Source organism: Oenanthe melanoleuca, chromosome 5 (genome assembly GCF_029582105.1).
Source record: "Oenanthe melanoleuca isolate GR-GAL-2019-014 chromosome 5, OMel1.0, whole genome shotgun sequence".
Classification (NCBI taxonomy): domain Eukaryota; kingdom Metazoa; phylum Chordata; class Aves; order Passeriformes; family Muscicapidae; genus Oenanthe; species Oenanthe melanoleuca.
Window position 1 is genome coordinate 28,184,396 of NC_079339.1, and position 13,718 is coordinate 28,198,113.

General features: G+C 41.1%; 1 protein-coding gene across 4 annotated transcripts in view; it reads right to left on the reverse strand.

The window, feature by feature from the left end:
- SMOC1 (SPARC related modular calcium binding 1) overlaps window positions 1-13,718 on the reverse strand; it is a 126,612-nt gene that overhangs the window by 70,246 nt on the left and 42,648 nt on the right. For all 4 annotated transcript variants that reach the window (XM_056493698.1, XM_056493697.1, XM_056493696.1 and 1 more), the window contains exon 3: window positions 6,529-6,641. In XM_056493698.1, coding sequence (XP_056349673.1) covers window positions 6,529-6,641 — 113 coding nt within the window. The remainder of the gene's footprint in view (window positions 1-6,528; window positions 6,642-13,718) is intronic.

A 13,718-nucleotide genomic window follows, 5' to 3' on the forward strand; every position in this document is an offset into this window, starting at 1 on the left:
ACAAACCCAAGAAAAATTCCTCCATATCACCACTCCTCAAATTAAAAGTGTAGAGCAGCTTCTTTATTCCACCCTGCCATTACAATGTGTGAAATCAAACAGCAGCCAATATAGTGGCCATATGATTAAATAGCTGTTCTCACAGAATTCCTTACAATAATATGTAAACATTAAATGAGGAGTCACTGGGAGATGACTCTGCCTCTTAACTTCCTCAGGGGAAAAAGAAGCCATTCTTTGGGTTTCTTCAGTATCTCACTGGCAATGCTGGAACCAGATTCCCAAATAAAGCTTCTAAACAAGCAAGCAGCATCTCTTTAGAACTATTTGACAAATGAGGATCAAGGGGATGTTGCTCAAATAGAAACTGGAAGTGAGAGAGAAATTGTATAAACATATGACAGAGAGAACAGAAGCAAAGCAGCAGTTCTGTGGCTGAAACCAGCTTCCATGGAGTTACAGAAAGAGGCAGTTTGCTGCAAGAGGCTCAAAAGCACCTTAGACAAGCACTGGGCTGGCCACAGGAACAGCAATATTCAGACTAGCCTCTCACTGCTGTTCAGATGAAAAGTTTAGCAACCCATTCCTATCTCCTCACAGATGAAACAAACATTTCCTGGCTTCTTCCACAACGGAGGGCAGAGATGCTAAGGGAAGAACATTCATTCTGTATGGAAAGATAAATGTCTATGAGAAAAGAAAAAACACATCTTGTTTTTGAATAGCACTGCTGAGGCTAAGGGCAAGCAGCAGAGATACTGACTGCACTCACAGCATCAGGCAAGGCTCCAAATCCAGGTTACATTCAGGTGCTCCTTGTAAACACTGTAAAAACAGCTAAGTAAATAGCTCCAAGCCAGCAGGTCATCTAGTCTGACCCAGGGAGCAGAAGCCAGTGTGATACAGCAATTCTTTAATCAAGTCTTCCCTTTGTTCAAGCCATTGAGGCTCAGCTAGAAAGTCTGAACCCAAGTTAGTGGTACACAACTGGCACACTGGCCTGATGGCTGTTTATCTTAACTCTACATGGTGATGCCTCTGTTCTGGTTCACGTCTTGCTGTAATGCTTAGACCCTGCATCTTTTCATACTTTTTGCTACATTAAGAGTCAGTTGATTATTGTCAGAAGCTTGCCTTACCTTTACAGGCAATTTTAGGGGAGCTATGAATCAGTCTGTATCCTGTGTTTAAGCCTCTTTGGAACTGCAGCCCCTTAAACAATGTTCATCACTTTCTGTTCTCCACTCATGTTTAATTCTCCACAAATGGTGTTGTGCAAATATTCCCAAATATGCAGCACCCACCTCCCTCAAGCCTATGCACCACTCAAATGCTTGCTCCACAGCACTTCCACTGTTCATATAACCAAGGAAAGAAATGATATGAAGCAAAAAGAATCTTAGTCATTCCCATCACACACGCTGACACATATATTATTTTTAGTTTGGGAAAAGGGAGAGGCTTTCTGCTTCTGACACAGAATATGACACTTTGAAGCAAAGAATGACCTTGCATCGTCACTTTCCTTAAGTATGTCCCCTCCTGCTTTAAGAACCCATTCCTTTGCTATCTTGACTGGCACTTCTTTGAAGAAACACCATAAATAACCAAAGTTCTTCCCTCCTTACCCACTCATGGTTTATCTTTAGCACAACATACAAATGAGAAAAACAATGAAAGCCACAGGAAGAAAGCAAGTGTTTAAGTAGCAAACCTGCAGAGCAGTACTCAGAGAAAGCTACAGCTACCATCTTTTATAGAAGGGATGTTTTCTAATTAAAAAAAAAAAATCCAGAACAACCTACCATTTAAGAACCAGATGCTTTATAAAGAGGGTTTTTTAAAATCTAGCAAAATAGACTGTGTTATTCTGAAAGGAGAGGTGAATTCATTGAGACCTTAGTATTGCTGGAATATGAGCACTGAATAATTGAATAACAGACAGCATGCAGGGAATGCAGGAGATGTCTACACAGTACCTTGCTGCATTAAGAAGTGAGTTTGCAATTCAGCATCATGCTACACTAGCCAATACAGAGGAGCAGACTTGGATTATGAAGTCACACTGAAGGCTGAAAAGGTTCCCCACATCTTTAGAAAGGGCTGTTTGTGGAAGTTGGGAGAAAACAGAAGTTTGTGTGAACTTTGTGGAGTGAAACTACTGCTATGGACCATAATATAGATCACTCTTTCCAAGCAGACTTATGAGATGTGGGAATGCTCTGGAAGCTATGTAATAATGCAGAACTGCTCTGATAATCAGCCCCTCACTGATCCTATCATAAGATCACAGGTTTGACTGATGCACTGACTTTAAGAGAAATCTCAGTGCTGTGTCATAACTGCACCAGGAACCATGTTTTAAGAACCCTAAACTCAAAGAAACTCTCCAAGGAGATTTGCCCTCAGACATTTGTATGCAGACTTGTGAGGAAAAGAAACCACTACTAGACAGTGGAAGGTGGCAGCAAATAGCAAGACATACCACAAAGTCCCACAAAACTACACCCTCAAGGCAGGATTAACATTATTCATGTTCATATTAATCTGTCTGAAACAGATCCCATTTAAAATCTCAGCAACCTTTTCTGAAAAACTGCTTGGGGGAAAACTATGAAGAATGCAAGTCTCCCTCAGCCCATGGCAACAAGCCCAATGGCACTAGGCAGCAAAAGAAAGTGTGCAGATTACCCACTAGTGCCTGTTGTTTATGAAGAACAGATCACAGCAGGTTAAGTGCAGCATGGAAAAGGAATGGCATTTATGGAAAATACAGCATAACAGCAAACAGGCAAAAGTCTTGGGAACAGAAACTGCTTTTAGTCATGTTCAATTCTGCTCAACAGTACATGACAGTACATTTTCTACAATTAATCAAATTACTCATACCTAACAAACATTCTTATGTTGCAAATAATTCGAATTTTATCTGCCTGTTATTTACTGTGGGCTAAGTGTAGAGAGATTTTGTTATAGGAAGTAATATTCCCCATAGACTGAAATATAAAGACAGAGCAATTCCAAAGGAATTAATCAGGTCTGCTTCCCCATTTACAGTCATCCCATCATGCCTACAGTGGCACCACTTCTTCATGCTGCAGATCCATGTTACATTTTTAGGTGCAACAGTAGCACTAAAAGGGGATTTGCTAAGATCTTTGCAATACACATACTCAACAATAAGGGAAGCAACACACACATTGCATAGAAACACTTATGACAACCAGTGAATTGACAAGTGCCAGCTCCTCTGTGCAGTATACAAGCCCCATTATATCCAGTCATGTATAGGAAAACTGATCAGCTGAGCAGAATCGGTGGCAACACTGCGTTCAGTCTAAATTTCACAGGCAATGAAAACCAGACAGATCATACAAGTGTTTTAAGACATGCATGATGTCTCTCTATGAAAGGGTTTAAAATGCAAGCCAAACCAAGGCCTTTGCCTTTAGCCCCTCTCCCTTTCACCCTTGCTGCCACACCTAAGTGTGGCAGACCCAGCCCTGCAGGAAAGCAGGAGGATGGTGAGCGTGGTCTTCTCCTGCAGTTGCTGCCCATGTGGTGATGCTCCTGCTCACAGAGCAGCAGAGAGCTGTGTTCTCATCACCACCCTACAGCCCCATCCAATCTGCAGTGGAACCAGCCCCAAATTCAGTGCTGAACTGGGTACAGCTCCAGCAGCTGGAAAGGGCAAACTTGAGCTGCTTTCAGAGGAACAGCCCCACCTTCTGTGTTTACCCAGAGTGATTGCAATTTAGTTTCTAATCAAGATAATTATGATGAACTACAAAAGCAACAGTTCAATCCAGTTAAGGCCAAGAAGGTTCTCTGAACATAGTTACTACCACCAAATTCTCCCACATCTGTACTGCTCTCATTTTTCAGTCCTACAAATATTTCAAGAATGTCCAACAATTAATTAATTAGTTACATTAAAAATCAGACTCTTTTGAAGTCTGATGGCAAGTACAGCAATGTGGGCCTGAACACCTACTGTGTTCAGTAGGCTCAGCAAGATGACCTGAAAGCAAGTAATCTATATCTTGAATAAGTGCTGTAACAATTCAGACATTTGATGTTCTAAATATATACATACATCTTTGCTTCTTCTCCGATCAGAATTTTTCTTCTACATAAAACTCCCTTTCAATAACAGTTAAACAGAAAGGGGGAAGTTGTTGGTAAAGTCTCCCTAGCCAACTTTACATACACAATCTATACCCTGAAATGTATGCATCTGCTTAGACTCTTGTTGGGATAGAGATTCCATGGGCATTTTTCCTAGAAACTTCCTTGAAAGATGCTGTCCTGTTGCAGACTTCCCAACTGAGATTTTGGAGTCTAGAAGAAGCAACACTCTGGGTATTGAACCAGAATAAACCAACAGTCCAGAGCTGACTTCAGCAAGGCCTCAGGGACTTCACAAGAACACAGCCTCCCTGTAGAGCAGAACCCAGGAGCCTCAGTTCTCTGCACAAGAGATGCAATATCAAAAATACCTCCATCAAATGAGATCTATTCATGAGTTGCTGGAAGCCAAACTGTTTCCAGTGTTCACCAAAATTCTAGTCTTTATACATCTATTTTTAAAATCAAAATTTAACTCATTTTGACCACAAGCTAAAGGAAATATTTGTCTCAAATGCAGATTGAAACTAGTAAGTTTTCTTGGGCATTATTTTTCACTTAAATCTTATGCAGGGACAATTACCTTAAATGCTGCAATATAACTGATGAAGTTTGGTCACGAGGTATGTGGAACACAGGGTATTTTTATGAACCAAGGAATTATATGGATTTCAGTTAATTCCAGATACAAAGAGACCAGAGGCTTCCTTCATGATGCCAGGTAAAACAAAAGCACTGTAGTGTTCACAGATAGAACTGGATGGAGGAAGAAGGTGAAATATCACTTGGCTGCCAGCTGACACCACACAATTTTTGTAAGCAGTCTCATGCTGCCCCTCAACTGGCAACCAGCACTGGCTAAGGAATGTGCCAAGGAAAAGTCCAACTTCTCCACAATCCAGACACTGGTATCAACCTTCAAAAAGAAACCTGTCTGAAACAAAGCTTTATCAACTATACTATCAGTCCAGCTTATAAGGATAAGAATTTCACCTGCTTTTCTCTCCAGGAGGTTGATGGACAGGTGATAGACATTTCAAAGTTTGCTTTCCTTACCATTTTTTTCTTGAACTATGAAGTTTAACATGGAACACTTTGTTCCATTTTGGCCCACTGTGCTAGCTTTTATAAACATTAGCCTCCAGTGCCAACACAATCTGAGAAGCTCTACACAAAATCAAATTTCAACAATTGAAAGTTCAGTTAAACTGCAAGAAACTGCAGCCATCTTCTCTTATCCCAGCCTTCCCATGATGGTCCACACAGTACAGAAGCATAATGCTGCTCTAAAGAAGCATGAAAAGTTTGCAGGATGAATACAACTTTTTCTATTTCATCATCAAAAAACAAAAACAAAACAGAAACACTCCCACACAGCAGATAATAGGAGGGTAAGGCTGAGGAGGGGAATAAATTTTTTGGTGGGTTATCACAGAAAAAAAATCTTTCCTCTTCTATTCCCTCAGGCATCACAAAATGTTTGAACCAAATCCAAAGTTCTCTGCCTCTCTCATCTTTTTTAAGCCAATATTGATTCTGTTTTGGAATTTCTTTTACCTTCAGAAGACCTTGCAATCAACCATTGTATCCTAAAATTTGTCCAAGAAAAAAGATATCTAGAGTAACATTAGATGTATGGAAGCTTAGGCAAAAAACATTTTGTGATTCACCTAAATCCACAAAGTAGAGGTCACAGGGTTGCAGGTTTTTGGCTTTTTAGATGCATGCAAAACTGAGCAGAGAGCATGAAACTGTGTCAGGAAACTGTGCATGAGGCATTTCTAACACACAGTCAGCACTAGGACACTACTCAATGTTACTTTGTGGTAACAGAAGCAGGTATCACTCTTCGTTTCTACCCTGCTTTGGCAAACTTCAGCAACTGAACAGGGAAGAATCAAAAACCCAGACAAAGCAGTCTCATCTCCTCCCTGCCAGTCCTCCAAATCACTGCAGGACATACAGTACAAGAAGTACCCTGAAGAAGGAACAGGCTGAATAGACTGCTTTTTATCCCTGGGATAGATGAAGCAGAGCTAATGGCAGAATCAGCTGTATCCAACCTGCTCTGTGTAAGCCACAGCTTTCTTTACAGCCCCTCTCCATGGAAATATTGACCTCACCTGCAACTGCTTTTCTTTCTATGCAATGCTGAAGATTAATGGCATTTGTTTCTGTACTATGCTGGAGCTGGATGCTATTGCCTATGTGTATGTCTTTAAGGTATTGTGACTGAATCAAAACTTCCATTTGGTTAAAGAAGTTCCCAGCATTCAAACTTTTACCTGAGTGAGTCAGAGTGTGCACTCACTCTGCTATCATCACTTGGGCTCATGCCTTAACACTGAATCTCCCACAGACATCTGAAGCCTGGCTGAATGAAGCAAATAGACATTTTACCTGCATGAATGATCCATCCTCATTGCATTCTGGGATGAAAACTGCTTCCTGGGGCTTCTTTGCCTGTTCCAGTGCTTGAGCTCTCTCTAATCGACACTTGCTTTGGCCAGCATCTACACAGAGAAAAGCAAAACTCACTCACATTGCAATTTGGCCTCTCCAAAAGCTACCAGCTGACCCACACAGCTGCAAGGTGAAAACCCCCAAAACAAATAAACATAAAGCATAAAAGACACATTCATAAGGTAGATACAGAATTACCACTCATGATCGACAAGACAAATATGAACCTAGACAATCAAAATACAAGACAATTAATTAAGAGCTGCTTAATTTCCTAATCAATAGTTTTTATGGTCATCTAAGGATCCTGGAAGCTTCTTTCAGCCAGCACTGGAGCACAATGTCCACAGAATGAAAGGCCAGTAACATTAACAGACTGAAACTGGGGGGCTGAGTATAAACCAAATAATTCAGGCTGAGCAGTGAGCAATGTGAAAAAGTGACAACCCCCTCTCCTCCGAGCAACTCTCCCAGGAAGATACTAAAACAGCCAGCCATCATATGGACTTCCACCTTTGTGTGGTTCAAATGAGGCAGATATGCCCTTTCTTGTGCTTTCCTGAAACTCAGCTTTTACCTCTAGTTCCAGTGCTTATAGCCAGGTGTGCATTACAACTCTCAAATCAGTTACTCACTTTGGAGACAAGAAAAAACTTGTTCTGCAAGCAGAGTTTGAAGGGGTTAAGATCTCCATTCTTACTTCAGATGATGGCAAAGTCTAGCATGACCTTAACCCCTTCCAGGCTGAGCTCACTGGGAATATACCCAGATAAGTGTAAGTCTTATGACTGATGAGTTAAAAGAGTAAGTTCTGCCTTGTAGAGATCCAGACTGACTTGGTGTTTGCATTTAAAAACATCAGGTCTAACAATACTGCTGTTCAGCCTAGAAAGAGAAGGAAAACAGTGAACATCTGTTTCCATGGCACTCTGACACCAGAACTAGCACCTTCTTTCTTCTCCCATTAATCCACTGACTAAAGCTTTTCAGTGCAGAAACTTCAAAATATTTTAGCAGCACCATACAGAGCGAACAAGTTTCAATCCTCATTGTACCAGGCATGGAAATCATATTAGTTAACAAAAAATTCCATTGGATCCCCGAAGATCACATCGTCTTTCACAGGTCACATGAACTTTGACAACAGAATCATTAATACCAGCATTAAATTATAATTTATTTTAAACAGTCTGGGTTCTTAGAGCAATTGAATTTACATTGTGTGGCAATAGAAGTAACTTCCATCTAGGCATCTCTAGACACAGAAATCAATGAGAATGCTGTAAATAGTTTTGATAAAGACAGACCAAAGCTTTCAAGGACTTTATTTACACAACTGATGACTCAAGAGATTAAGTTTCCAGTTTGTCAATACAGTTTCATTTTAAACATATCCCATTACTTCCCAAGAAGGATTTCACAAGGCTTCTGAAATTATGAAAATCAAACTGTTCTCCTTGCAAAAAGAATGATTCATAGCAATAGTATATAGTACAGATGCCAGCTGCTTAGGCATTGGGGTAGAAAGTATCAGTACCTGTATCAATTCTGTCAATGACCACTGGAAGGCTACAAGCTGGTTACCTCACTCCCTCACTTCTGATCTTATGTCCCTTATCTTTAGATTAATTTGTTTGTTGGGTGTCTGCACAATACCAAAGCACATGGAGCTTTGATCTCGGGTGGGCCCATTAAGCACCTGAGTGAAATTGTTACAGGACTTGAATAAAATTTACACTCTATTTTTTTTTTCTAATTATCCATAAGCTTTGACATGGAATTTCTTTTTCACCTGCTTGCCAAAGTGATCAGATGATCAGACCTTGTTTGCACATCTCCAGTTGAGGATAGCCCTGCCAGCTGATCCTTCCAAACACATGCTCACTCTTTCAGCTGAAAAGGAAGCACTGGCAATGCTTTTAACTGGAACACCTATCACCTGCAGATCTCCTGTTCAAGCTTAAGAGTCTAATCTTGCTTGGCATGACAGAGGACATTACTACAAAACCAGATGGTGTGCCTGCACTTTGTTTCATAGCTGCTTGACTGAAAATACTTTCAACTTCTGCTTCACAGAAGACAGCTAGGTAGCAAAAAAAAAAAAAAAAAAAAAAAAAAAAAAAAAAAAAAAAAAAAAAATCAGCATAGATTATGGAGATGTGCACTTGCAAGGAAAAAAAACAGGTGTCAATTTCCTACATGACAATCAAATCACAAATTCCCAAATGAAAGTGTTTTCTAGTCTCTATATATGAGGATACAAGACTGCAGACAGGCATTTCTGGTTCCTCTCCTGAACATAAAACAGAAACAAAGTACTTCCACATAGCATCTGCTTTAATGCTGGCACACTCACAACTACACGACTGAAACTGGATGCTTCAGCACAGAGCTGGTAGAAACAAACATTCTGTGATATCCCCTGCAGTACAAATACATTAGAAGCCCAGGCAGAAGGGAAACAATCCCAGATCTTTGTCCAATTTGTCTAATGAACAAAGAAACACTCACAGGATGAAGCTCTTACTTTAAGAAGATAATATAAACGTGTTACTGCTAAGGCTACCATGTCCCTCCCAGCAATTTTAACTGGCCTTTATAGATTGAACTCTCTGCTCCCACCCAGCAGAGCCCACTTCATAGCACACCCCCACTACACCACCAGGTGTTCAAGAGCTCATCATTGTTGCAGCATCCTTTGCACTTCAATTGTTGGCTCAAGTGGTGACTCTTCACAAATTGCTGCTGAAGCACAGAGAAGACAGAGTTTTTCTTCTGTTCACAAACACTCAGGACTGATTACTTCTCCCATCCTCCCTCATTGATTTCCAAAGGTCATGCCAGTCCTTTTAAAGCCTTGATTTGGAACAAACACCTGCATACCACGCTGGGTGGAGAGGTGCTTGCATATTGCTATCTTTTTTGTCAGTCTTCCACAGATCAGTTCCAGTAAAAACAGTGCCTTGAAGATCAACATTTACCAGTTTGTTTTTAAAAGGACTGTCAATCCTTCTCTTCTTCACTCCACAGGCTGGTATTTTTATAATGTTTGCATCAACATGTGATTTCAGTGGGATGACTTCACCTTGCTATTTTTGCTTTGTTAATTAGAAAATGTAAAGTATTACATAAGTGCCAAGTGTTTAAAAAGTAGCTGTCAAATAGCTCACCCCAAAAAAGATGCATTACAAATTTTACTAAAGCCTGATCTTATGATTGTAGGTTCATATACCCTATTCTGCATTTTGACTGCTTACCCAAGTGTTTCAGCACTTTCTTCCCTGTTTTTGGAAATGTTCTCTGGAATATCAAACACCATGTTTATAAACCAGAATGGCATTAATGCATTCCAGTTTCATGGTTCAAGCAGACTAAATTGGACATTTTTCCCTCCATTACATTAGGTGATAAACCAAAACAGCATAACTTCTTTTGAAAGCAGACCTGCTTGATTTTACTTTAAATATCTTCAAACTTGGGACGGATTTACTGCAGCTCAGAAAGCTGCCTTTTAAAGAAAATTAATTCTCAAGCTGGCAGCTGGCAACCAGGAGATTGTTAACTACAAGTGATGTTTTTGACATCCCTGGCCTAATCAGCACAATGCAGGTGCACATAATTTTGGATTTTGCAATGAAATTGGCTAGTTACCATGGCTGATCTTATCCATGAATAGTTTATTCAAACAAGACCACCGTGTCCCTCATAATATACACACCGCGCTCCTGAATAGGCTCCAAGAATTCCAGCATCCTCTCTTCAACAGGCAGAGGCAGTATTGGCACCACACAACATCACAGTATAAAAACCCAAGCTCTCCTAATAACACAAGGTAAAACATCTCCAGGATTCACACAACACTAGCAGCAAATCAATACAATGCAACGACCAAGATCTATTAAAGCTACTTAATTTAAATTCTCCTATGTTTGTATCCAAAGTTCAAATAGCAAAACTTTGATCCAAGCAGCTTTTTAACTATTTTCAGTTCCATTAGGTAACTGTCTCACATATAGGCCAGGTCTCCACCAGACATGAAGCAGCTCAGCTACACTGAAGTCAGCAGGTTCATACCAACTTACTCAATTATCTGTGTATTTGTGTAAAACATGCAAAAATGGATCTCAGCAAACTACAAAAACATGCCTATCTATTGTATAGGATATCAATCATTATTCACTCTCCTCACTGTTTTCCAATTCATTTGGGTCAAGTTCTACACCTGGAATCTCAAACTTCTTTCACCCACAGAGAATGGTTCAGGTTGGTAGGGACCACTGGAGGTCATCTTGTCCAAACTCACTGCTAATGCAGGGTCCCTTGGAGCACACTACTCAGGATTGAGTACAGACAGCTACAAATATCTCCAGGGGAAGAGACTCTACAGCCTCTTTGGGCAGCTGTTTCAGTGTTCAGTTACCTTCACAGTAAAAATGCTCTTATGTTCAGGTGGAACCAGCTCTGTTCCAGTTTCTGCCCACTGACTCTTGTCCTATTGCTTGGCACGCCTGGGTCCATCCTGTGACACCATCCTTTCAAGATACTTATATACATTGATGAGATCCCCTCTCAGTCATATCTTCTCCAGGACAAACAGGCTCAGATCCCTCAGTGTTTTCTCATAAGTAAGATGTTTCAGTCCCCTCATTATCTTTGTCACCCTCTGCTGGACCCTCTCCAGAATCTCCCTGTCTCTCTAGTACTGAGGAGCCCAGAACTAGAACAGCACTAGTGCCTAGGACAACACTCCAGATGTGGCCTCACAAGGGCTGAGCAGAGGGGCAGGATCACCTCCCTTGACCTGCTGGCAGCTCAGGATCCCTTTGGCCTCGGTCACAAGGGCCCTGCTGGCTCAGGGACACCTTGTTGTCTACCAGGGCTCCCAGACACTTCTCTACAGAGCTCTTTCCCAGCAGGTCTGCCCCAGCCTGCACTGGTGCAGGACCCCATACTCTGCTGAATTTCAATAAGGTTCCATGCTCTTCATCCCTCCAACCCTCAGATCTTTCTGACGAGTTCCACAGCCCTCCCAGTTTGGAATCCTCAACAAATTTGCTCAAGAGGCATCTGTCCCTTCAAGTCACTGATGAACAAGTTAAATAATAATGGACCCAGTACTGAACCTTGGGGGACACCACTAGTGACAGGCCTCCAACCACACGTGTGCCACTGATCCCAATCCCCTGAGATCTGCTGCTCAAACTACCTCACTGTCCACCTGTCCAGTCTGCACTCCCTGAGCTTTCCTGTGAGGATATCACAGAAGAGAGTGCCAAAAGCCTTCCTCAAGTCCAGGTGGACAACACCCACTTCTCTTCCCTCATCCATCCAGCCAGTTGTCCCACTGTAAAAGGCAATCTGGTTGGTTAAGCATGACTTCCCCACCCATGCTCACTGCTCCTGATCACCTTCTTGTCTTGCTTTCACACCAATGCACTTTGTTACGTTTTTGATATCCACATTGCATTTCTACTCCAGAGTTCCCTAATTTATTCATTGCCTAGATTTGCAAAGTGATTGAAAGTGACATTTTAGATTTTACTAACTGCTGCCAAGGAAGGACATTCTTATTCACAGTCAAGGGAGACTAAAGCAAGTTTGAAGACAAAACACATAGATCTAGTGAGCAGACAAACTGGTTCCAAAACATCATCTCCTGTCCAACGAAAATAGTAGGTAGAGAAGATTATCTTCAAATAACCCATCAGTCAGAAGACCTGCCTTTCTAGCACATTAGCCAAAAGCAGTGTTCATTTCCTGTGTCACAGGAGAAAGGCTGAAGGTCCTGCTACAATCTCCATGTAGATAGGTTCACTCTACACAGTGACTTGTGATCTAAGAACTCTCTACCAGCAGACTTATTAATCAATTAATAAATCCAAAGAACGTTTAGAACACTCCCACACTGTAATTAAATAAGCCAAAGAAACTCCTAGAAATTAACCAGTTAACACAGAACTTAAATGTGTTCTAAGCCACAGATATATATCAATAAAACAATCTCTGTGTAAATGTCTCTTGGCAAGCTGTCAAGATTAACAAGTATTCCTTCACTCCTGCAAAGTTTTGAGGTATAACTCTTATTTAACATCAGATATTATGACACCTCCTGAGAAAAGATCCAGGTAGCATTGCTTGGCTGTGTAGTTTAGACACAGCTATACCATCTGGAACTACCCTCTAAAATCTCATCAGTGAGGCTCCATTTGTCAGGGATGCCATAATTTGATCATTTTAAGCTACTCCTGACTTTAACCCTTTGTGATGTGTGAGGGTTTGGAGGGATTTCAGATAATTTAGCACTGAAAGAATTTCATTGAAAACCACGTGAGGAAGCTAGCAACAAATGAGAGCTGAATAAGGGTTATAGTTCTCAAAGGGCTGGCAAGATTTCATCTTTAAAGGTCCTTAGTTTCTTGAGAGAGAACAGAGCATTAAGCTGAATCAAAAAGGTTCTGTTCTCACTATGGAAACCATTCTGTTTTCCTTGGCACAAGCACAGTTCAAGTCATCAGCATACACACTGGAAGCCTACGATAATCTGGGCTGCAGAACTATGCCTTGCTGTCCACAATATACTTTCCCTTTTACTTATTTTAGTTGCCTGCTGTTTTTCCGTTTCAGAGAGTGAATTGCAAGTTAAAACTTCCCATTCCACAAGGATAAGTTGTTGGATACAGTATCTTTCACAACTGTACGTGACTGAGCTCGATGGCCCATGGGATCCCTTACAGTTCCATGAGAGCTCTCCTGCAGAGCTCATGCAGGAGGAGTGAAGGCTGTTCAGAGTACAGCCAGTGTCCTGATGCAGTACAAGGTGCTCAAACATTATTGGCAATACTTTCCTTTTTGCAAGTACACAATACAAACCCAGCCAATAGCCATTAGTTCAGCACAGCTGTCTCACAACTGCCTGGATTTGCCAACAAGTGTGATCTTTAAGCACTAGAGGTCATGCTCCTAATGCAGCCAGAAAAACAAAATACCTTTCAAGAGCAGCAGATATGGAAATTACCAGTTAGGTTAAATTTGCATAGTTTGAAAGAATATTCCTACTTCACAGGGATTGGCAGGAGTGTCAGTTTACAAACACTCCCAGGTTGTTAGGTACTGTATAGGACCACAGT